The sequence below is a fragment of the Phocoena phocoena genome, chromosome 1 (assembly GCF_963924675.1).
Source record: "Phocoena phocoena chromosome 1, mPhoPho1.1, whole genome shotgun sequence".
Lineage (NCBI taxonomy): Eukaryota > Metazoa > Chordata > Mammalia > Artiodactyla > Phocoenidae > Phocoena > Phocoena phocoena.
Genome location: NC_089219.1, coordinates 140,448,157 through 140,473,060, shown reverse-complemented (window position 1 = coordinate 140,473,060; position 24,904 = coordinate 140,448,157). Strand labels below are relative to the sequence as shown.

At 36.4% G+C, this 24,904-nt stretch overlaps 1 protein-coding gene across 2 annotated transcripts in view; it reads left to right on the top strand.

The window, feature by feature from the left end:
- Positions 1 to 24,904, top strand: part of EDEM3 (ER degradation enhancing alpha-mannosidase like protein 3) — an 87,069-nt gene that overhangs the window by 27,441 nt on the left and 34,724 nt on the right. For both annotated transcript variants that reach the window (XM_065881247.1, XM_065881246.1), the window contains exons 7-14: positions 1,291 to 1,425; positions 4,144 to 4,249; positions 16,731 to 16,828; positions 18,443 to 18,568; positions 18,772 to 18,855; positions 19,937 to 20,020; positions 20,561 to 20,685; positions 24,710 to 24,875. In XM_065881247.1, coding sequence (XP_065737319.1) covers positions 1,291 to 1,425; positions 4,144 to 4,249; positions 16,731 to 16,828; positions 18,443 to 18,568; positions 18,772 to 18,855; positions 19,937 to 20,020; positions 20,561 to 20,685; positions 24,710 to 24,875 — 924 coding nt within the window. The remainder of the gene's footprint in view (positions 1 to 1,290; positions 1,426 to 4,143; positions 4,250 to 16,730; positions 16,829 to 18,442; positions 18,569 to 18,771; positions 18,856 to 19,936; positions 20,021 to 20,560; positions 20,686 to 24,709; positions 24,876 to 24,904) is intronic.

The window sequence follows — 24,904 nt, the reverse complement described above, 5'->3', positions numbered from 1 at the left end:
CAACTAGAGAAAGCCCTCGCAGAGAAACGAAGACCCAACACAGCCAGAAAAATAAATAAATAAACAACTGTGGGGTTTAAAAAAAAAAAAAAAAAAAAAGATAAGGTGACCATATGTGCGTGGGTTTATCTCTGGGCTTTCCATCCTGTTCCATTGGTCTATCTTTCTGTTTTTGTGCCAGTACCATACTGTCTTGATTACTGTAGCTTTATAGTATAGTCTGAAGTCAGGGAGCCTGATTCCTCCAGCTCTGTTTTTCGTTCTCAAGATTGTTTTGGCTATTCGGGGTCTTTTGTGTTTCCATACAAATTGTGAAATATTTTGTTCTAGTTCTGTGAAAAATGCCAGTGGTAGTTTGATAGGGATTGCATTGAATCTGTAGATTGCTTTGGGTAGTAGAGTCATTTTCACAATGTTGATTCTTCTCAAGAAAATTTTAAAGATTACTTTTTTAGAAGAGGACTACAGGTAGAATATAACTGCCTTCCCATCCTTTCTTAAACACGCTTAGGAAATACTTCTTTTGCTCATGAAAATCTGTACAATCAACCTCTCGGAAATGAATACATAATTGATAGCATTTGCATTAATGGGTTTAACTCAGAAGTGTTTGCTGGATAGAAATGCTACTGTAATTGTCAATAGTCATTTTTAAAACTCACATAAAACCTTAGAGCTAGTTTCTGGTCAGGTTGGTTTTGGTTAATCCAGGTTTATATTGTGGTATTATTTGGCCGGCTGAAAAATTTTTCTTTGTGTTATTTGTTAGTCTATCAGCAAGGTAATATACTCTGTATTTCAAAATTATTTAAACCTGTAAATAAAATTTTAATCTCCTTTTAAATATATACTATAACTTAATTAGGTTTTTCTCTGTGAAAGACTATTTAATATAGTACTGCTTTTTCACAAATTCTCAATTAAACCTAATTTCTTTTAGGACTGGTATGGTTTCCTATTCTGGTACTAACTAGTTCAAACTGTCCAGAGAACAGGATTGTAATAGAAGGTATTTCCTCTGTGTAATTATTATAATGATATTGAATTTTGATATCATTGTGAGGAAGGAGCTAAGTGAAAACTTATTTATCCCATGAATATTATGTGCTTAGAATGTACTTCCCTAGATGTTAATTGGGTCACAGTGATCATCAGATAAAATTTCAGTGTTTAGTTATTTTATCAGTTATTTTCATGACTTGATTAAAAGTCTTGATTGAAAAATGGTTTCTTATCCAGAAGTCATTATCTCTTGATAATTGCTAATGATAATCTTCTGATTTTATTTAGATTAATTTAAAGTTTGGTATCAGAAAACCAGAAGCTCGGACAGGAACTGAAACAGATACCTGTACAGCTTGTGCAGGTACCTTGATCCTTGAGTTTGCTGCTTTAAGTCGATTCACAGGAGCAACGATATTTGAGGTTTGCTTTTCATAGTCTTTGATTTCCTGGGTATTGGGCATAACTAACTTTATAGCTTTTCTTCATTGATCAAGTATTAAGATAATGAACTGGATGATTTCTGTTATTGTAGTGAACTTTTTGTCTAAGTTCCAGCACATAGTTTTTAATTTTGAAAAACACAGAAGTTATATGAAGTACAACTTTGCTTTTTGTTCACGAACTATAAAGTAAATTTTTAGATTTATTCTTGCAAAATGTTTTAGCCATATTACCTATATGAAATTTGATATCACAAATGTCTTACATGAAATACTATCTGTGTTTTATTGTTAGACTTCTAGATGGTCTATTTCATTTCTGAAAACTTCGCTTATCTTCTAAAACATAGTGAAATTTTTGCACTTAAGTCTCATTGAATTAGTTTTTTGCACTTAAGTCTCATCTGTAAGTTTGTTTACTCCAAGGGGAAATATTATTCATCATCCAAAGACTTAATATCCCCCAAATAGTTTGTTATGGACTAGGTATGTCTTGCAGTTTTAATTTTAGCTAATTGTTGAACCATGTCATTGGAGTGCAATAGTAACAGCCAATTTTTAAAACATATAACTTAGAAGAATTTCTTTTTTTTCTTTTTTTTCTTTTTTTTTTTTGCGGTACTTGGCCTCTCACTGTTGTGGCCTCTCCCGTTGCGGAGCACAGGCTCAGGACGCACAGGCTCAGCAGCCATGGCTCATGGGCCCAGCTGCTCTGCGGCATGTGGGATCTTCCCGGACCGGGGCACGAACCCGTGTCCCCTGCATCGGCAGGCGGACTCTCAACCACCGCGCCACCAGGGAAGGCCTAGAAGAATTTTTTAAAGTTCAGCAAATGGTACACATAGAACAATCAGAAATAGGGACTATATACTAGCATTAGAGACCTTGGATCTGAGTGTAAATAAAACAAGTTAAATGGTCTTTGTGTGGTTGTATGTTCAAAGTATCTTAAGGACAAGTTTATCTTGTTTGGTTTAATTTTTGTTCTCTAACTTGCTGACTGATATTTTCCCTTCATTTACAAAAATATCATTTTTGCATACTTTCTAATTTAATTTGACCTACAGACTCTGAGATACTGATGCATTTACACGTGAGCAAAGTGAGGTTCAAAGATATTTGACTAAAGGGTGAATGAGTGGAACCAGAATTAGAATCCATGCCTTTCTGAATTCAAAGCCCAACCTTTTTTCACTGGGTTATTTTATATTTTAAAACTGTGATTTTTCTTTAACTTCTTGAATATACAGTGATTTATTATGAGAGAAGCAACCTAATGCAGTTGACAGAGACTCAAGCTAATACAGGGCTGGTAAACTACAGTCTGAGGTGAAATCCAGCCACTGCCTGTTTTTGTAAATGAAGTTTTATTAGAACACAGCCATGCTCATTTATTTATTTTTGTCTGTGGCTGTATTTTATGCTACAGTGGCAGAGTTGAGTAATTGTGACAGTGACTGAATGGCCCATAATGCCTGAAGTATTTACTGTCTGGCCCCTGTCAGAAAAAAGGTTGTTGACTTTTTGGTCTAATATATTGCTATTTAAAGAGATCTGAATTCTCCTATTAGTTGTCCTATAATTCAGTTTTAAACTTTTGTTAATTCTTTGATTTCACTGGGCCTCTTTCCTTAGCTATAAGATAGGAATAGGGAAATGTAATCTTTATGAAACTTTCCAGCTCTGAAATTATACCATTAAGTAAAGTTGCAATCTGCTTTGTTTAAAAAATTCAGCATAAATAGTCAAGAATTAAGACTATTTTACATCCTATTCTTCAATCTGCAGAGTGACAAATTGGTTTAATGATTTCTTTTATAGAAGTACTTCTGCAATGCTGAGTAGATTCATGCTCTGAAATTAATTTTAACTTAGAAACTCTTTTGTACATGTTCTTTGCTTTTGTTTTGTAACATCTTTTCATCCAAAGCCAAGAATTTGACCAGAAATAATTTTAATTTAGTGTCTAATCGACAAAAATAAATGAAAAAAGAAGAGAAAAATATTATTATAAGGTTATAATTTTGGTATTGTCAAATGAATACTAGTTGATTTACTTACTCTTCACTAATGAAGTTGCTGGCTGTTTAAAATGTAGGATTTGAAATGTCTATTCTGTTTCAAAGATGGCATACCAACTTTGAAATTCTCTTCCAGTTTTGTAAATTAGAGTATCTAAGGAGATTTTTACTTTGCATTTGAAAGATAGAAATTGAGTCTGCCTGCCGATGCAGGGGACGTGGGTTCGTGCCCTGGTCTGGGAGGACCCTGCATGCCGCGGAGCAGCTGGGCCTGTGAGCCATGGCCGCTGGGCCTGTGCACTGCAAAAAAAAATAATAAAAAAAAATAAAAGATAGAAATTATTTTAATAAGTTAATTTAATTATGCCAGTTCTTTTTACTTTAATAATACATGTGTGTGAATGCAAACCTGTACTACAAGAGTAGATGAACAAGGATGGTCTCAAAGTGAGATCATTGGCACTAAATAGCATTTTTAGAGTCATTCTTTTTAACTAAACTCAATTGGCTGAAAAAGCCAGTAGTTTTGACTTGCAAGGAAATTTAATGTATGTTATAAGTATCTTTGGAATTTTTCTTAATCCTTGAAATATACTATGGGCCTTTGATTTTTGTTTCGTTTCCTGTTTGCCAAAGATATGCAATTCTTCAAGTATGCTTTTCTTTTTTTATTATAGGAATATGCAAGAAAAGCTCTTGATTTTCTCTGGGAGAAAAGACAGCGAAGTAGTAATTTAGTGGGCGTGACTATAAATATTCATACTGGAGATTGGGTACGAAAAGGTATGTAAGTTGGGCTTTTCAAATTAAGCCTTGACATCCTCAAAATGGTTGGGAAATAAAGGATTTTTATTTGTTAAAATAGTCTTTATGACAGTATAAAGCATAGTTTCTCAACAAGATTGCTAGCATATTAACCAGTGTAGCCAACTTTTCTTCCTTGGTGCCAAATAATAATAGCACACTTAATCTAGATGGCTAAGTGTACTATTTTATGCCTTATAGCATTATAGATGAAACAATAGAACTAATTTCTTTGAAGATTAGAGGATCAGAATGCCTCAGCCATCTCATATCAAGGTGTAATTAAGTGGAAATCTGTATTTAATAATATTATCACCAACACTTATGTTTTTTCTTCCTACCTCCAGAAATAGTATATAGCGTGGTAGCTAAGATCATAGACCCTGGATTCATATTGTTGGAATTGAAGCCATGTGATCTGGGGCAAGTTATTTAACCTCTGTGTGCCTCTGTATCTGTAAAATGAGGATAATAGTACTTACTTCATAGAGTTATTATGATTTTTGTTTTGTTTTTTTATATAATCTTTATTGGAATATAGTTGATTTACAATGTTGTGTTAGTTTCTGCTATACATCAAAGTGAATCAGTTAGAATTATGATTAAATGAGTTAATGTAAAGAACTTATAACAGTGCCTGGCATATGTTACACTTACTATGAAGTAAGTGCTCACAATGTTAGTTCCTTTGATTAATAATTTCACTTTTGGGAATCTAGCCTGAGGAAACAATATAAAAGGTAGAAAATCATTTGTTCCCAAAGATGTTAATCACATAAAATTATTTGTAGTAGTGGAAAACTTGGAAACAGTCTAAGTGATCATCAGTAAAGAATAACATCAGTGTTTGAGAATTATTTCGCATCAGTGTTGAAACAGTAAGTTTTTAAATTGAATTGGATCGGGGACAAAGCATATAACAATGTTTTATGAATAAACAGGATGTAAGATCATATAAAAAATATTTTATCCTTATAAGACACCCCTATAAAACAGGCATAGACAAATGGAAATATACTAGACTTTTCCTAATGAGATTTGATTGTCTAATTTACACATTTCTCTGTTTTCCTAAAGGCTTATGTTATATATAAAATAAAAAATAACTGCATGTATTTAAATGAATGAAAATGATATAAATATTAATTTGAACATATTAAAATTATTGCCTCTATTCACTAATAGAGGCAATATTGTCTTAAGTTTTCAAAGTGTTATCTAAATGGTCCCTTCCTGAAACTGATCTGAATCCTGGCTTCAGAATTTTATAATTTCTTTTCTTAATTCTTATTTCACTCTCCTCATTGGCCCATGCATGGCCTATTTTATTTAGTCATTTTTAATAATGTAGTAACCACCCACAGATGGACCATCCATTATAAAAGCAACTAACTTGATAACATACTACTTCTGCATATGGTCCTTGACTCTCCATACCTCTGTAATCTCATACCTCTGTCTCTAACTGAAATAACCATCATTCTGATATTGTATTGACCATTCCCTTGCTTTCCTTTTAGTACAGTTTTATTGCATCTATATTCCTTAAAAATATATTTTTTGTTTTGATTTTAACTTATAAAAGGGCATCATGTCATATGAAACATTTTGAGACTTTTCACTTAAAATTAAATTGCTAAAATTCTTGCACATTGTTGCATGTAGTTCTTTCTTTTTTGACTGCTGCATAATATTTTATTGTGTGAATAAACCATTATTTATGAGCATTTAGATTGTTTCTACGATTTTACTCTTGTGAACCCTAGTGCCGCCGTGAATATTTTTGTTTCTTCTGTTATACGTGTATAAACGTTTCTTTTGTCTGTATATCTAGGAGTAGAATTTTTAGGTCATAGGATAAGTTAAAGTTCAACTTCAGGAGACATGTCAAATTGTTTTCTAAAGTTGTTTCACCACTTTACACTTTCACCTGCAACATAAAAGAGATCCTGTGGATCAGCATCCTTTCCCAACACTTTGCATTGTCATACTCAAAGATTTTGCCAATCAAATGGGTGTACAAATGATTTCCCATAGTGGTTAGATTTGTATTTCTTTGATCACCAATGATGTTGAACACTTCTTCGTATTTATTGGCTATATATGTTTCCTTTTTTTTTTTTTAATGTGGATGTTCTTATATATTGTCCATTTTCTATTGGGTTACTTGTGCTTTTAAAAAATATTATTGATATTATATGATACTTATGATCTATGTGATACCTATACCTTTGAAATTTATTAAGGTTATCATTTTGCCCTCGAACATGGTCAGCTTTCACTTGTGCTTAAGAAAAAATATATATTTTTTCTAATTGTTGGTTAAAAAATTCTATATATGTCAGTTTGTTCAGTTAATAATGTGCAGGTCCTTGCTGATTTTCTGTTTGCTTGACATATCAAGAATTAAAGAAGGTAGATAAAATTTCTGACAATGATTGTAGACCTGTTAGTATCTCCTTGTAGTTGTATTTTTGCTTTATATATTGGGTGCATTCATTTAAAATTGCTGTCTCTTCTTAGTTGAACCTTTCATCCTTATGCAGTGACCATCTCTAATAATACTGTGTTAAAGTCTATTTAATATGTTGGTAGTGCAGCTACATTGGCTTTATTTTGCTTAATATTTGCCTGATAAGTCTTTTTCTGTCCTTTTACTTTCAATTTTTGCAGGTGCTCATGCCATAAGTGTAGCTTCTGTAAAATTTATAGATTTTACAGATTTACTGACAAAAATCCATTTGTCAGTCTTTGTCTTTTAATTGGTAAATTTAGTCCATTCATGTTTATTGGTATTTTTAATATGTTTGGGTTTATTTATACTACCTTTTTATTTCAGTGTGTCTCACCTTTTCTGTTTCCTTTTAATCCTTTTGTTTTTAATTGAAAGCTATATTTACCTTCTAGTGAGACATGAACTTTAGCATGCTCTCCCATCCTTTTGTTTCCCTCTGTTCCAACCCTCATCCTCTGTTATGTTGATATCATATAGATATTTAGTTCTTTTTGATTATGAATGTTTTCTTTTTTTTCTTTTGGTCTTAGTGCTGCCCCCTCCCTCTTTCTTTAAAGATAATAAACTTTAACAAGGTATTTTGTGGCCTGTACTTTGTATATTTCTTGCAGCATCTCTTAGATTTGCCTCTCTTCTTATATAAGTATTTATCCCAAACTGTTTTCAGTAGCTTTTAATAGCTTCTGAGGCCTTACATGTCTAACAGTAATTTTATTATGCTTTCATATTTGAGAGACTGTTAGGCTGTAAATAATTTTCTGTTCAAGTTCTTTTCTTTCAAGTCTTTGAAAATATAACTCTATTGTTTTCTTACATCCTGTTAAAAAATCTGTTATTCTGATTTTTATGCCCTTATTTGTGATCTTTTTCTCTGGAAAATTAAGAATATCAACGACAAAGAGAAATTTCTGAAAATGTCACAATAATTTTATGTGTAGAATTATCTTTATCTCCCCTTTTGGTATTCTGTGGGCCTTTTCAATTTCAAATCTGTGTTTTTAATTGCTGAAAGTTGATCTTTTTTTAAAAGTTATTTTATCTCTTTCATTTTTATTTATCTCTTTTTGCAATTCCTTTTATTACATGCAGTCTTATAGTTTGCTAATTTGTTCCTCAGCTGTATCCTAGATGCCATGCATCGCATCTATTATGGAATTTTGTTACATTTTTATTCCATAATTTCTTCTCAATTAATGATTTATTTTCTTCTCCTTTTGTGTTGCTGATATCTTCCCTATCTCTTTAGTGTGTTTATTAGACTAATTTTATTCTTTTCATTTATTTATTAATTTTTACCTCTTTATTGCAGTATAATTGCTTTACAATGGTGTGTTAGTTTCTGCTTTATAACAAAGTAAATCAGTTATACATATGTTCCCATATCTCTTCCCTCTTGGATCTTCCTCCCTTCCACCCTCCCTATCCCACCCCTCTAGGTGGTCACAAAGCACCGAGCTGATCTCCCTGTGCTATGTGGCTGCTTCCCACTAGCTATCTATTTTACGTTTGGTAGTATATATATGTCCATGCCACTCTCTCGCTTTGTCACAGCTTATCCTTCTCCCTCCCCATATCTTCAAGTCCACTCTCTAGTAGGTCTGTGTCTTTACTCCTGTCTTACCCCTACGTTCTTTTTTTTTTTTTTTTTTTTTTTTTTTTTTTGCAGTTCGCGGGCCTCTCACTGTTGTGGCCTCTCCCGTTGCGGAGCACGGGCTCCAGACGCACAGGCTCAGCGGCCATGGCTCGCAAGCCCAGCTGCTCCGCGGCATGTGGGATCTTCCCAGACCGGGGCACGAACCTGTGTCCCCTGCAGCGGCAGGCAGACTCTCAACCACTGCGCCACCAGGGAAGCCCCCCCTACGTTCTTAATGACATTTTTTTCCCTTAAATTCCATATATGTGTCTTAGCATACGGTATTTGTCTTTCTTTTTCTGACTTATTTCACTTTGTATGACAGACTCTAGGTCCATCCACCTCATTACAAATAGCTCAATTTCATTTCTTTTTATGGCTGAGTAATATTCCATTGTATATATGTGCCACATCTTCTTTATCCATTCATCCAATAATGGACACGTAGGTTGTTTCCATCTCCGGGCTCTTGTAAATACAGCTGCAATGCACATTTTCATACATGACTCTTTTTGAATTATGGTTTTCTCAGGGTATATGCCCAGTAGTGGGATCGCTGGGTCATATGGTAGATCTATTTGTAGTTTTTTAACAAACCTCCATACTGTTCTCCATAGTGGCTGTACCAATTCACATTCCCACCAACAGTGCAAGAGTGTTCCCTTTTCTCCACACCCTCTCCAGCATTTATTGTTTCTAGATTTTTTGATGATGGCCATTCTGACTGGTGTGAGATGATATCTCATTGTAGTTTTGATTTGCATTTCCCTAATGATTAATGATGTTGAGCATTCTTTCATGTGTTTGTTGGCAGTCTATATCTTCTTTGGAGAAATGTCTGTTTAGGTCTTCTGCCCATTTTCGAATTGGGTTGTTTTTTTTTTTTTGTTATTGAGCTGCATGAGCTGCTTATAAATTTTGGAGATTAATCCTTTGTCAGTTGCTTCATTTGCAAATATTTTCTCCCATTCTGAGGGTTGTCTTTTGGTCTCATTTATGGTTTGCTTTGCTGTGCCAAAGCTTTGAAGTTTCATTAGGTCCCATTTGTTTATTTTTGTTTTTATTTCCATTTCTCTAGGAGGTGGGTCAAAAAGGATCTTGCTGTGATTTATGTCATAGAGTGTTCTGCATATGTTTTCCTCTAAGAGTTTGATAGTTTCTGGCCTTACATTTAGGTCTTTATTCCATTTTGAGCTTATTTTTGTGTATGGTGTTAGGGAGTGATCTAATCTCATACTTTTACATGTACCTGTCCAGTTTTCCCAGCACCATTTATTGAAGAGGCTGTCCTTTCTCCACTGTACGTTCCTGCCTCCTTTATCAAAGATAAGGTGACCATATGTGCGTGGGTTTATCTCTGGGCTTTCTATTCTGTTCCATTGATCTATCTTTCTGTTTTTGTGCCAGTACCATACTGTCTTGATTGCTGTAGCTTTGTAGTATAGTCTGAAGTCAGGGAGCCTGATTACTCCAGCTCCGTTTTTCGTTCTCAAGGTTGCTTTGGCCATTTGGGGTCTTTTGTGTTTCCATACAAATTGTGAAATTTTTTGTTCTAGTTCTGTGAAAAATGCCAGTGGTAGTTGGATAGGGATTGCATTGAATCTGTCGATTGCTTTGGGTAGTAGAGTCATTTTCACAATGTTGATTCTTCCCATCCAAGAACATGGTATATCTCTCCATCTATTTGTATCATCTTTAATTTTTTTCATCAGTGTCTTATAATTTTCTGCATACAGGTCTTTTGTCTCCTTAGGTAGTTTTATTCCTAGATATTTTATTCTTTTTGTTGCAGTGGTAAGTGGGAGTATTTTCTTGATTTCGCTTTCAGATTTTTCATCATTAGTGTATAGGAATGCAAGAGATTTCTGTGCATTAATTTTGTATCCTGCAACTTTACCAAATTGATTGATTAGCTCTAGTAGTTTTCTGGTAGCATCTTTAGGATTCTCTGTGTATAGTATCATGTCATCTGCAAACAGTGACAGCTTTACTTTTTCTTTTCTGATTTGGATTCCTTTTATTTCCTTTTCTTCTCAGATTGCTGTGGCTAAAACTTCCAAAACTGTATTGAATAAGAGTGGTGAGAGTGGGCAACCTTGACTTGTTCCTGATCTTAGTGGAAATGCTTTCAGTTTTTCACCATTGAGGATGATTTTGGCTGTGGGTTTGTCATATATGGCCTTTATTATGTTGAGGAAAGTTCCCTCTATGCCTACTTTCTGCAGGGTTTTTATCATAAATGGATGTTGAATTTTGTCAAAAGCTTTCTCTGCATCTACTGAGATGATCATATGGTTTTTCTCCTTCAATTTGTTAATATGGTGTATCACATTGATTGATTTGCATGTATCGAAGAATTCTTGCATTCCTGGAATAAACCCCACTTGATCATGGTGTATGATCCTTTTAATGTGCTGTTGGATTCTGTTTGCTAGTATTTTGTTGAGGATTTTTGCGTCTTATGTTCATCAGTGATGTTGGCCTGTAGTTTTCTTTCTTTGTGACGTCCTTGTCTGGTTTTGGTATCAAGTGATGGTGGCCTCGTAGAATGAATTTGGGAGTGTTCCTCCCTCTGCTATATTTTGGAAGAGTTTGAGAAGGATAGGTGTTAGCTCTTCTCTAAATGTTTGATAGAATTTGCCTGTGAAGCCATCTGGTCCTGGGCTTTTGTTTGTTGCAAGATTTTTAATCACAGTTTCACTTTCAGTGCTTGTGATTGGTCTGTTCATATTTTCTATTTCTTCCTGATTCAGTCTTGGAAGGTTGTGCATTTCTAAGAATTTGTCCATTTCTTCCAGATTGTCCATTTTATTGGCATAGAGTTGCTTGTAGTGATCTCTCATGATCTTTTGTACTTCTGCAGTGTCAGTTGTTACTTCTCCTTTTTCATTTCTAATTCTATTGATTTGAGTCTTCTCTCTTTTTTACTTGATGAGTCTGGCTAATGGTTTATCTGTTTTGTGTATCTTCTCAAACAACCAGCTTTTAGCTTTATTGATCTTTGCTATTGTTTCCTTCATTTCTTTTTCATTTATTTCTGATCTGATTTTTATGATTTCTTTCCTTCTGCTAACTATAGGGGTTTTTTGGTCTTCTTTGTCTAATTGCTTTAGGTGCAAGGTTAGGTTGTTTATTCGAGATGTTTCCTGTTTCTTAAGGTAGGACTGTATTGGTATAAACTTCCCTCTTAGAACTGCTTTTGCTGCATCCCATAGGTTTTGGTTCGTCGTGTCTCCATTGTCATTTGTTTCTAGGTATTTTTTTATTTCCTATTTGATTTCTTCAGTGATCACTTCGTTATTAAGTAGTGTATTGTTTAGCCTCCATGTGTTTGTATTTTTTTACAGATCTTTTCCTGTAATTGATATCTAGTCTCATGGCGTTGTGGTCAGAAAAGATACTTGATACAATTTCAATTTTCTTAAATTTACCAAGGCTTGATTTGTGACCCAAGATATGATCTATCCTGGAGGATGTTCCATGAGCACTTGAGAAAAATGTGTATTCTGTTGTTTTTGGATGGAGTGTCCTATAAATATCAATTAAGTTCATCTTGTTTAATGTATCATTTAAAGCTTGTGTTTCCTTATTTATTTTCATTTTGGATGATCTGTCCATTGGTGAAAGTGGGGTGTTAAAGTCCCCTACTATGAATGTGTTACTGTTGATTTCCCCTTTTATGGCTGTTAGTATTTGCCTTATGTATTGAGGTGCTCCTATGTTGGGTGCATAAATATTTACAATTGTTGTATCTTCTTCTTGGATCGATCCCTTGATCATTATGTAGTGTCTTTCTTTGTCTCTTCTAATAGTCCTTATTTTAAAGTCTATTTTGTCTGATATGAGAATTGTGACTCCAGCTTTCTTTCAGTTTCCATTTGCATGGAATATCTTTCTCCATCCCCTTACTTTCTATCTGTATGTGTCTCTAGGTCTGAAGTGGGTCTCCTGTAGACAGCATATATAAGGGTCTTGTTTTTGTATCCATTCAGCCAATCTGTGTCTTTTGGTGGGAGCATTTAGTCCATTTACATTTAAGGCAATTATCGATATGTATGTTCCTATTCCCATTTTCTTAATTGTGTTGGGTTCATTATTGTAGGTCTTTTCCTTCTCTTGTGTTTCTTGCCTAGAGAAGTTCCTTTAGCATTTGTTGTAATGCTGGTTTGGTGCTGAACTCTCTCAGCTTTTGCTTGTCTGTAAAGGTTTTAATTTCTCCATCAAATCTGAATGAGAACCTAGCTGGGTAGAGTAATCTTGGTTGCAGGTTTTTCCCCTTCATCACTTTAAATATGTCCTGCCAGTCCCTTCTGGCTTACGGAGTTTCTGCTGAAAGATCAGCTGTTAACCTTATGGGGATTCCCTTGTGTGTTATTTGTTGTTTTTCCCTTGCTGCTTTTAATATGTTTTCTTTGTATTTAAGTTTTGACAGTTTGATTCATATGTGTCTTGGTGTATTTCTCCTTGGATTTATCCTGTATGGGACTCTCTGTGCTTCCTGGACTTGATTAACTATTTCCTTTCCCATATTAGGGAAGTTTTCAACTATAATCTCTTCAAATATTTTCTCAGTCCCTTTCTTTTTCTCTTCTTCTTCTGGAACCCCTATAATTCGAATGTTGGTGCATTTAATGTTGTCCCAGAGGTCTCTGAGACTGTCCTCCATTATTTTCATTCGTTTATCTTTGTTCTCCTCAGCAGTAGTTATTTCCACTATTTTATCTTCCAGGTCACTTATCCGTTCTTCTGCCTCAGTTATTCTGCTATTGATCCCATCTAGAGTATTTTTAATTTCATTTATTGTGTTGTTCATCGTTGCTTGTTTCATCTTTAGTTCTTCTAGGTCCTTGTTAAATGTTTCTTGCATTTTGTCTATTCTATTTCCAAGATTTTGGATCATCTTTACTATCATTATTCTGAATTCTTTTTCAGGTAGACTGCCTATTTCCTCTTTATTTGTTAGGTCTGGCAGGTTTTTATCTTGCTCCTTCATCTGCTGTGTGTTTTTCTGTCTTCTCATTTTGCTTATCTTACTGTGTTTGGGGTCTCCTTTTTGTAGGCTGCATGTTCGTAGTTCCCATTGTTTTTGGTGTCTGTCCCCAGTGGCTAAAGTTGGTTCAGTGGGTTGTGTAGGCTTCCTGGTGGAGGGGACTAGTGCCTGTGTTGTGGTGGATGAGGCTGGATCTTGTCTTTTTGGTGGGCAGGTCCACGTCTGGTGGTGTGTTTTGGGGTGTCTGTGGCCTTGTTATGATTTTAGGCAGCCTCTCTGCTAATGGCTGCTGTTGTGTTCCTGTCTTGCTAGTTGTTTGGCATAGGGTGTCCAGCACTGTAGCTTGCTGGTCGTTGAGTGAAGCTGGTGCTGGTGTTGAGAATGAGATCTCTGGGAGATTTTTCCCGTTTGATATTATATGGAGCTGGGAGGTCTCTTGTGGACCAGTGTCCTGAAGTTGGCTCTCCCACCTCAGAGGCACAGCACTGACTCCTGGCTGCAGCACCAAGAGCCTTGCATCCACACAGCTCAGAATAAAAGGGAGAAAAAGAAGAAAGAGAGAAAGAGAGAGAGGGAGGGAGGGAGGGAGAGAGAGAGAGAGAGAGAGAAAGGAAGGAAGAAAGAAAGAAGGAAAGAAAGAAAAGGAGGGAGGGAGGAAGGAAGGAGGGCAGGAAGGAAAGAAAGAAAGAAAACAAAATAAAGTAAGATCAAATAAAATAAATTTATTAAAATAAAAAATAATTATTAAGAAAAAAAAATTTTTAAAGAAAAAAAGAAAACCACCAAGAACAACAACAACAAAAAGGTCGGATAGAACCCTATGACAAATGGTGGAAGCAAAGCTATACAGACAAAATGGCACACAGAAGCATACACATACATACTCACAAAAAGAGGAAAAGGGGAAAAAATCATAAATCTTGCTCTCGAAGTCCACTTCCTTAATTTGGGATGATTCGTCGTCTATTCAGGTATTCCGCAGATGCAGGGTACCTCAAGTTGATTGTGGAGCTTTAATCCGCTGCTTCTGAGGCTGCTGGGGGAGATTTCCCTTTCTCTTCTTTGTTCTCACAGCTCCCGGGGCTCAGCTTTGAATTTGGCCCCGCCTCTGAGTGTAGGTCGCCGGAGGGTGTCTGTTCTTCGCTCAGACAGGTCGGGGTTAAAGGAGCAGCTGCTTCGGGGACTCTGGCTCACTCAGGCCGGGGGGAGGGAGGGGTATGGAGTGCAGGGCGAGCCTGCGGCGGCAGAGGCCGGCGTGACGTTGCACCAGCCTGAAGCGCACCGTGTGTTCTCCCGGGGGAGTTGTCCCTGGATCCCGGGACCCTGGCAGTGGCGGGCTGCACAGGCTCCCCGGAAGGGGGGTGTGGATAGCGACCTGTCCTCACACACAGGCTTCTTGGTGGCGGCAGCAGCAGCCTTAGCGGCTCATGCCCGTCTCTGGGGTCCACGCTTTTAGCCGCAGCTCGCGCCCGTCTCTGGAGCTCCTTTAAGCAGCACTCTTAATCCCCTCTCCTCGCGCACCAGGAAACAAAGAGGGAAGAAAACATCTCTTGCCTCTTTGGCAGGTCCAGACTTTTCCCCGGACTCCCTCCCGGCTAGCCGTGGCGCACTAACCCCCTACAGGCTGTGTTCACGCCCGCCAGCCCCAGTCCTCTCCCTGCGCTCCTCTGAAGCCAGATCCTCAGCTTCCAGCTCCGCCCACCACGGCGGGTGAGCAGACAAGCCTCTCGGGCTGGTGAGTGCTGGTCTGCACCGATGATCTGTGCGGGAATCTCTCCATTTTGCCCTCCGCACCCCTGTTACTGTGCTCTGCTCCGCAGCTCCGCTCTGAAGCTTCCCCCTCCGCCACCCGCAGTCACTGCCCGTGAAGGGGCTTCCTAGTGTGTGGAAACCTTTCCTCCTTCACAGCTCCCTCCCAAAGGTGCAGGTCCCATCCCTATCCTTTTGTCTCTGTTTATTCTTTTCTCTTTTGCCCTACCCAGGTACGTTGGGGACTTTCTTCCCTTTTGGGAGGTTTGAGGTCTTCTGCCAGCGTTCAGTAGGTGTTCTGTAGGAGTTATTCCACGTGTAGATGTATTTCTGGTGTATCTGTGGGGAGGAAGGTTATCTCCTCTTCTTACTCTTCAGCCATCTTCCCCTCGTCCCCCCTATTAGATTAATTTTAAATTCTTGGTTTGCCTGTTCTAATATTTTCTTCCTCTGATAAACTCCTACTCCAGTACTTTCTTCTTCTTTTCAAAAAGTCATGCATCTTAAATGTTTTTGTCCTATAAGTTCATATTCACTTGTCACCTACTTTGTGGGGAGGTCAAATTCCAATCCCTATCAGCCCCAGTTATCTTAGGGGTGAATTCTAAGAAGTTTTTTAAAATACCAATGTCTTGACGCCTAGAGATTCTGATTTGATTGGCCTGGAGTGTGCCCTGAGTACAGGGATTTCTAAGGTTGTAATTGTAATTGTAATTATAATTTAGATTGTGATTCACCAGCCTTAAGAGTTTGGAGGGGAAAGCGTGGGGAAGAGAATGTCTAAAATTAGTTCCCACCTCTTTTTGAGTTCAGTTCCTCACACAGGACTTTCGTGGTGCCCTGATTTTATTCCTGAGGCTACCTGGAGCATAGATCTGAGTTGTAGCAGGCATGGGAGGAGACTTTGTATCTTAAGGTAGTGGTAGGAGAGAGGCAGGAGCAAAGCTCCAGCAGTTTTTCTACTGTTTGAGCCTTCCATAGCTATGCCTGGCTGCTTCTGCTACAGAACAAAGCCCTCCCCCTCCATCCCCCACCAAGTTCTTAACAGTTTTCTTCTTGTTATTTTCTTTCTTTGGTCCTCTATGATGATCTTAGAGGAAGAAGCCAGCAGTTGTGCTAGCTTCAGCAATTAGATCTGTCACCTCCAAACAGCAGCAGTGTTGTTTTCATATATATTATAACTGTAAAGATTGATGTCTAACTGATTAAGGATCCAGTAATTGCATAATAATACCTGCTAGTGCTTCCTCTTTGAAGTTCCTCATTAAGAAAATAAGCTTTAAAAATATTCTTAAAAATAGTATCTTCTGCTTTTAAATAAGACTTTAAAATAAGACTTCTGTAGCCAATTTTGCAAAGCACGATTTTTTTAACATACAAACTATTGTCAACAAAGGAACTATTATTCATATAGTAAGGTTAATATTTCTGTAAATGTGTAATTTTTACTTTCAACGATTTCATGTTTAGACTAATTTTTCATTCTTAGTGTACTAGTACCTTTACTGTATTCTATGAAGAATTTTTAAGACTTGTTTAATAAAAAAATCACATTTATATGTATTTTCCATAGATAGTGGAGTTGGAGCAGGGATTGATTCATATTATGAATATCTGTTGAAAGCCTACGTCTTGCTTGGAGATGACAGCTTTCTGGAAAGATTTAATACAGTAAGTTGTTCCAATTTTGTATTAAGTTTAGAGCCAATTTAATTTGCCGGATTTGGATAGAAACTCAATCATCTAAGAGACATTCTGAAAAATTATTTTTAAATGTGTAGTAGTTTTTTGGTCAGTATTCCCTGATGATGTTGGACAGGGACAGGGTAAACACTACATACATTGCAAAAACTAGATTACAAAGTAGTTTTATTTTCATCTATCATCAGAAATTTTCAAGATTTTCCAGTGAGTAATATGTAGATTTGAGTTTTACCTAATCTTTTACACAAGGAAGGGAATTTATTGAAATCCAAAGCCTTCTCCTTTAGATTCTAATTCTTTTTGGAATAGTTTGGAAGTTTGGCCTAGTCCTTGACCACACCAAGTGTGCAGGGCTTTGGAGACTTGAACAAACCAGTGGGTATTCATTTCAAAAGAAGATCCGTTAAGTCTTAAGTGTGGATCAGACTCACAGGCATGTTTTTAGGGGAGAAGGGAGAGATTATTGAACCCTATTGGATCGCCTTTGTCTGTAATTAAAGCAAATTGAAATTAACTGTAGTAAACTCATCAGCTGTGTCAGTACATTCTTTTCAAAATAATTTACCATTTCTTTGCCCACCCATGAGTTCACCCACATTATTGTGAGATAGTACAATATAGTGGTTAAAAGTATGAGAGTTCTCCTGTGTGGGTTTAAATCCTGGTTGTGCCACTGGTCTTGGCTTTGGGCAAGTAACTTAGATATTTTCCTCTATTCCTTATCTACAGAATGGGGATGCTAGTACTATTTATTGGGAGGATTAAATGAGCTAATGCATATGAACTGATTAGAACAGTGCTTTGAGATCTATCATGTACTCAATAATAGTTAATAAATAATAGATGAGTTAGGGAAAAAACCTGGTAAAAGTCCTAATAAGTCATCACTGAATACTTTTAGAAACACTATTACATATATCATTTAATATATCATTTATTAGATTATAACAAAATTTTCTTGAGGTGCATGAGGACAGATTTTGTTTGTTTGTTTTTTTATCAGTCATTGACTCTGACAGCTCAGCCTGTTGTCAAGGCTGAGAAATATCTAGGAGAAGATAAAAGAAGGGGAAAAGAGTTTTTAAGACCATAAAAGGCAGAGGTAGTGGACTGTAAGAGTGGCAACAGTGATGGGATGCATTAGTTTAGGTAGACAAGCACCAGAATGTTATGTTAGCTGCCTAGGGAGCAAACTTCCTAGACAAAGGAGAAAATGAATCTAATTCTGTGATATAGAAGCCTGTAACTATATTTCAAGAGGACGTAAGAGCATCCTTGGGCCACAATCCTGCAGGATAGTGATGTTCAGGTCTATACCCTTCAGAAGGTCCCATTTTATCTATAGTTTTTAGTATTCTGCATCAGAGTTTAAGAACACAGGGGAGTATATATAGTATATTTTACAAAGATTTCCATCTGAAGGAATTTAACTATTTCCATAGTTAATTAACAGTTACTTAGTAAATTTATTCATATGTAAATTGGGGTTTCATTTCTTCATATATTTAATGATACGCTGTGTTCAGAATAGTACAGCTTTTTTTATCTACTTTCATGAACACATATTGTGATCTTTTTTAGCACTACGATGCCATAATGAGGTACATAAGCCAGCCACCTCTTCTACTTGATGTGCATATCCACAAGCCAATGCTGAATGCTCGGACTTGGATGGATGCTTTGCTTGCCTTTTTTCCAGGTTTGCAGGTAAAAAAAACCTCTTTTATTTCTCTTAATATTAAAGTAAAATGATTATAATTCAGTGCATTTGTCATCTCTAAAATTGAATTACCAAAACAGAGTCACACTTCAAAATTGTATTAATCTACATTTTTCTGTTTATATAATGATTATAGATAACGTCAACTCATATTTTACTGGATAATTTTGTTGTTATTGTTGGTTTCTAGGTCTTAAAGGGGGATATTAGACCTGCTATTGAAACTCATGAAATGTTGTATCAGGTGATTAAAAAACACAATTTTCTACCAGAGGTAAGCAAATCATCTTTGGAATTCTAATTTACATATACTATAGATTGCTAATTTAAAGGTAGAAAATGCCATCTTCAAGGTTGGTGTGTTCTTTTTCATTTTTCCTGGTTAAATAGCTTATTTAATATATTTTTGGTTTACACAGTATTGTATATGTTTTTCCTTTTCCTCGTGTATTAAGAGAAGTCTAGTTTAGGATAATGCTGATAGTTTACTAATTTAATGTTAAAAAAAAATCCCCAATTGGTATTTCTCAACCTTTTCTAATCCATGCCATTGCATAGTGTCTCATTCTAACTTTTACACTTACCCACCAGCTAGGGAGACTTTTGTACTTTTTATTTTCTAAAGCTTATTTTATGAAAACAATATACATTGAACATACATACTCTTGCTGATCACTCATGCTCCCTGGAAATTTGGAAATGTTAGCTCTTCTTCACACTGCTTAAGAATTATTCTCCCTGGTTTTTATATGTTAGTAATAAGTATTCTTGCTAGCTTGATACCATAAGATTTTAATAGCATACCTTTTGGCTTTCCAGAAATGTACCATTAAAAATTTCCAAATTTGTGTATGGCCTTGTTCTATCCCTACTTATTGACTACCCTCTGTGAGATATCTAAGCATCTCACCAATTTAGAAGGCTTCCTAAAGTGTTTGTTTCAAGCCACAGAGGATTTGAGACTCATAAAAAAGCATATGCTAAAATAGAAATAGGAGAGTGAGAGACTTAATAATTAAGAGAAAAAAGTGGAGATAAGAAAAAAGAAGAGAACACAATTATGCAGACAATGAGGACCTGTGTAGTGGCATTACTGAGGTCATAGCTTTTCCTAAGCTTCCTAATAGCCAAAGTGATCACTTAAAAAAGGAATTCCATTTAATTGGTAAAAAAACAGCCTTCACAAAAATGAATTGTGATTTTAAGCAGTGATAATTTTCATTTTATAGATGAAAATTGTTATCAATATTTTAACTATTTTTTTGTTTGTGATCTAATTTATATACTATATATTCTAGAACTACTTATTTTTTTAAATCACATTGTTATGCCTATTTGTGTGTTGTTTTGTCTAGGCATTTACCACAGATTTCAGGGTGCATTGGGCTCAACATCCTTTAAGGCCAGAATTTGCAGAAAGTACCTACTTCTTGTATAAAGTAAGCTAATTTAACTCTCTTTTTGCTATTTAGCTCCTGTTCTCTGTTGGATAACTCACTATCTTATAGTAATAGTATCGGCTTTTCAAAGTTCTTGTTTAATATTATAATGGTTGGATATATCATGGTTCTTATTCACCCAGTTCATAGAGTTATTGAAAGATGCAAGAATTGACATCTAAGTTTTATGCCTTTTCAGAAGACTTACGAAGCATTTCTTTAAAGAGAAATTTTATATCCTAGAGCTGCTTTCTAAAGCATGTCTCTTGCCTTCCTTTAATCGGGCGGCCTTTCTGGGCATTAGAAATTTCATCCAAAGCCTCAGAGGTACAGTTGTGCAGCCTTCCAGTTGTGTATTTAAGAAATTCATAAAGCAAATCCATGGCTTACTTTCAGAACTAGGTTCTATGTAACATGTGTTCTAGTGCCTGATATAATGCCTGGCACCTGGCAGGTACTCAATAAATATTTGATAAATAAATGGTTATATGGTACTATGTCAGCTATGTATATGTATACATATATTCTCCTTTTTAATAGGCTACAGGAGATCCTTACTACCTTGAAGTAGGGAAAACACTTATTGAAAATTTAAATAAATATGCTAGAGTGCCTTGCGGATTTGCTGCCATGAAGGATGTTCGTACTGGAAGTCATGAGGACAGGTAAAACAATTCCTAACCTCCCCTTTCCTCAGGGTAACTCTGAAACAACACAAAATGTTATTAGTCAGATTTCAGATCAGCTTAATGCTTTTACAAAGGGTATTTGAAGATGCAAACCTTAGTTCATTGTGCTTATTTTTAAAACTCTCTTGAATAGGCTTATTTTAAATTGTTTGAAAAGTCTGTGTTTTTACCATAGTGCCTGGCATATAGTTGGTGCTCAAATGATTTTTAAATAGATGAATAAATGATTGTTAAACCTCAGAACCTTGGTCTTTGGAGTATTAGGAAAGTTGGGGTTTTCTTCTTTGTTAATAGTTTTTTATATTATGTAAAATGTTAGAAATTATCAAGATGATGACTAATGATCTGGATTATGATTCCTGTTCAGTCAAGAATTCCTCAAAAGCAATGTCGTGGTTAATGTGTATATTCTTATTCTGTTGCTGATTTGGAGAGCTGGGGAGACCCATTGGCAGTTTCTATTTCATTGGATACTGGATAGATGTAGTTGATGTGGAGTATTCAAGATATGAAAAGCACCCTTTGGTTAATATGACATTCACTAACATTCCAGTTATTCTGAGATCATTTGATTCTGTTATTTTAACTGTCCAGAACATAGCAACACATTTCTAAATGAACACTAAAGTTTGTTTGTTCATTTGGTTAGCAAGTGTTCATTCCACAAATATTTACTGAGGTGTCTTATGTGCCAGAGTTATACTAGGTTTTGAAGATTAAAGATAAAAAGACATGTCTTTTCTATCATTGAATCACTGGGGCAGGCAGATAAACAGGCTTTAAAGCATTGTATATGTGCTATGAAACATACTAAAGGGACGTGAAATGCAGATTGGGATATGACAGTCACTTGAGCGTCCTGTGTCCTGAAGGATCAGGACTAGAAAACTAGAAAAAGGAAAGTAGTAAAAGGAGTTTCTGGCAGAGGAACTAGGGACAGCTGAAATACAACACTCATTATCTACTCACAGAATTGACCCTCAGTCCTTCTCTTGGAGCATTTAGATAATAGTTAATTAGGCTTGGGACCTCCTTCCCCGACCACAGCTGATAAGAAATGGATAGGTTTCTGGAAGCAGACACACAGAAAACAGCAAGAAATGAAAGCAGATAGCTTTTGTATTTATCTGTAACATTTACTGGCTGCTTCCTACATTTCAGGTACTCTTCTAATTAAGCACTTTCTATGTTTAATTCATTTGATCCTTTACAGCCACCCTCTGAAGTATAATTTCTATTATGATATTCATTTTATAGATGAAGAAACCAAGGCACAGGGAGTTGGGGAGCTTGCCTGAGGTCACACAGTTAGTAAGGTTAATTCTAATCAAGGCAGATAGGCTTTTGACTATATGCTCTACTGGCAGCTCATTCAAGGAACAGTAAATTAATCGCCCCACTCTGCGCCAGACGCTGAACTTGGGTAAGAGGATGAAAAGATAAATTAGAATCAGTCCCTGCCTACCTGTGACTTATGGTCAGTGAAGAAGATAGGTATGTAAAGAAGTAATCACAGCCACGTGGTGAGCGCTAGAGCAGAAGGAAACATAGCAGGTGGAGGAATTACAGAGGAAGACATGATTTGCTCTGTTCAGAGAGTTCCGTGTTTCTAAATTCAGCGTCCTTCCTCTTCCTCCTGCTGAGTGTCCCTCCCGCGGTGCTGTTTCTGGATCTCTGACGGCCCGTGCCGCACTCTGGTTGCACAGTCCAGTGTGCAGAGTACCCCTTGAAGCATCACGTCCAGAGTTAATGATGCCCGAGGTGCACTTGGTGCAGCAGCGCTGTTGCCGTCTGGGTCCAGGCGCAAGACGGGTCATCTTCTGAGGGGCTGGTGGGCTTACACCCTTTCTCCACTTGAGGATCACCGCTTGGTCTGCTCACTGTTCCTCGTGGTAGTGTTGCGTCTCTCGCATGCATTTGGCCCAACAAAAGGTTGAGAATTCCTAATCTTTGTCTTACCACGTTCTTGGATGTGCTTTAGCAGCTTTCTTACGTTTAACAGTGAACTTGTGGCCAGTTGACCTCAGATACTTGACAATGACTTGCTGACAAATGGGTGTTCTCTACCCTGCTCTTAAGAAACTGATTGATTTTTTAAAAGTGCAAACTTAGAACTTAATACTCATCCCAGCAAAATTTCATTTTGTTGGGTTTTTGTGTGTGTGTGTGTGTGTGTGCGTTTCTAGACCAAAAAGAAGGCTTAAATTTCATCTCAGTCATCTAATGTATTAGCTAAATTACTGTTTTCAGGAATCTGGGGTTTAGATAATTATGCCTTAACATTTTCCATGTAATGCTCTTTGCATTTGGTTGCTTGTTCCCCTACGGAGCTACCAGTGCTGTTGTCTGGCTCACCAGTGTCTCCGTTCCCTGGCCCCCCACACACAGTTTTCAAAAAAGAAATATCTGTATTTTTCTTATAATAAATGATCAGTTAAAGAATTTAAATGGCAAAAAAAATATGAAAATCTTCCCTATGATACTTTCCCCACTTGCCATCCTAAGATAATCACTGTTGGCAGTTTTAGAAACAGTCTTCCAGACATTTTTTATGCCTGTGTGTTTGCATTTGTGTACATACTTATGGTTTTAAAGTACAAAATAGATTATGTGATACGATACCCAAACTTGCTAGCTTTACCCAACTCATACTGCAGTGGTCTTACCACGTCTCTAGTCTTTTCTAAACATTTACAAATCATCTGTTTCGTAATCACTTGTGGAATTTGCCAAAAATCAAAATCTTGCACATCAGTTTACAGTTCTTAAGCTAACATTTGCTTATGGTAATAACCGTCAGTCCTCCAGAAAAAGTTAAATTACCATAAGTGTATTGCAGATTGGCAGGGAAGTATTTTATCCGTTATAAAATGATTAACATCCAAAATGTTCAAAGAAGTGTTGAAACGTTACAGTTGTTGTTCCAAAATAAAACATCATTTATGTCTGGGAAAAATAATGATAGCGCTGTTTTTGAGCTCATACACATGCCGGGTGCTATGCTAAATAGTTGACATTATAGTACGTCATTTAGTCTTTGCACCACTGTTAGGCATGTATTGTTGTTATGTCCTTTCAGAATAAACTGAAGCTCACCGTCCTTATATAATATCCTCCTTGGTCACATAGCTCGTCATCAGAAGTTCTTTTCTATTTCCAAATCCCCAGCTCTTTACCGCTATGTCCAGCTGCCTCTCCAGTTCATTCTTTAGTAATGCTGTTTAAACTTGCATTCGCAAACATTTAACAAGTGCCTGCTGTGTGCCAGGGATTGTGCTTGGCCAGTTGCGAAACTATGCAGCCTGTCTAGTAACTGCTAAAAGCTAGGATGCTTTGGGAAGTAGCACATATAATTAAATTCCTTGTTATTGTAACTCCATCTAACAACTGTGCTCTTTTCCTACCACTTTTTATAAAAGCTTTCCTTTAAAGTGTTTATTAAAACGTTATAACATTAAATCATTTGTAAAGTCACACTGGGCAGGTATTTAAATGTTTACAAAGTTATCATCATAGTCCATGTGATTCTGTGTTGTACTTTTTTCATGTAACTTTTTGTAAATGATTACTTTTAAGCCTTCTTGATTATCACTTAAATGGCTGCATCAAAATCATATTACTTTATCCAGTTCAATTAATATTAATTGAAGATTCTTATATGGTCCTCAGTAGTAAAGATCATCTGTGTTACCTCCCTGCTATTGGCTCCCTGTAGAAGAAATGGAAAACTCTCCCTCAGAAGGTCCATAGAAAAACCTTGTCTGCAGTATTGGCAAGATTTAGTGCACCTGTGTGGTAGGCAGCCCTTCTGGTCTTTTTCATTTCCTTGGAATATGCTTGGAGTCAAGGCTATTACCACCAGGGGATAGATACATTCTATAGTTCTTTGGATGTCTGTACTGGTGTAGACAGGTTTATTGACCTTGATTCTGTGGCTTTCAGAGAGTTGACATTTGGATATTTTTATGTTCTTAGATTTATTTGTAACCTTTTATTTTAGAATGGATTCCTTCTTCTTGGCTGAAATGTTTAAATATCTTTACCTGTTATTCGCGGATAAAGAAGACGTTATTTTTGACATAGAAGATTACATTTTTACAACAGAAGCTCATCTGTTACCTCTTTGGCTCTCTACTACAAATCAAAGAATCTCTAAAAAAAACACAGTAGGTTATGTTTTTCAACTAAATGTCTT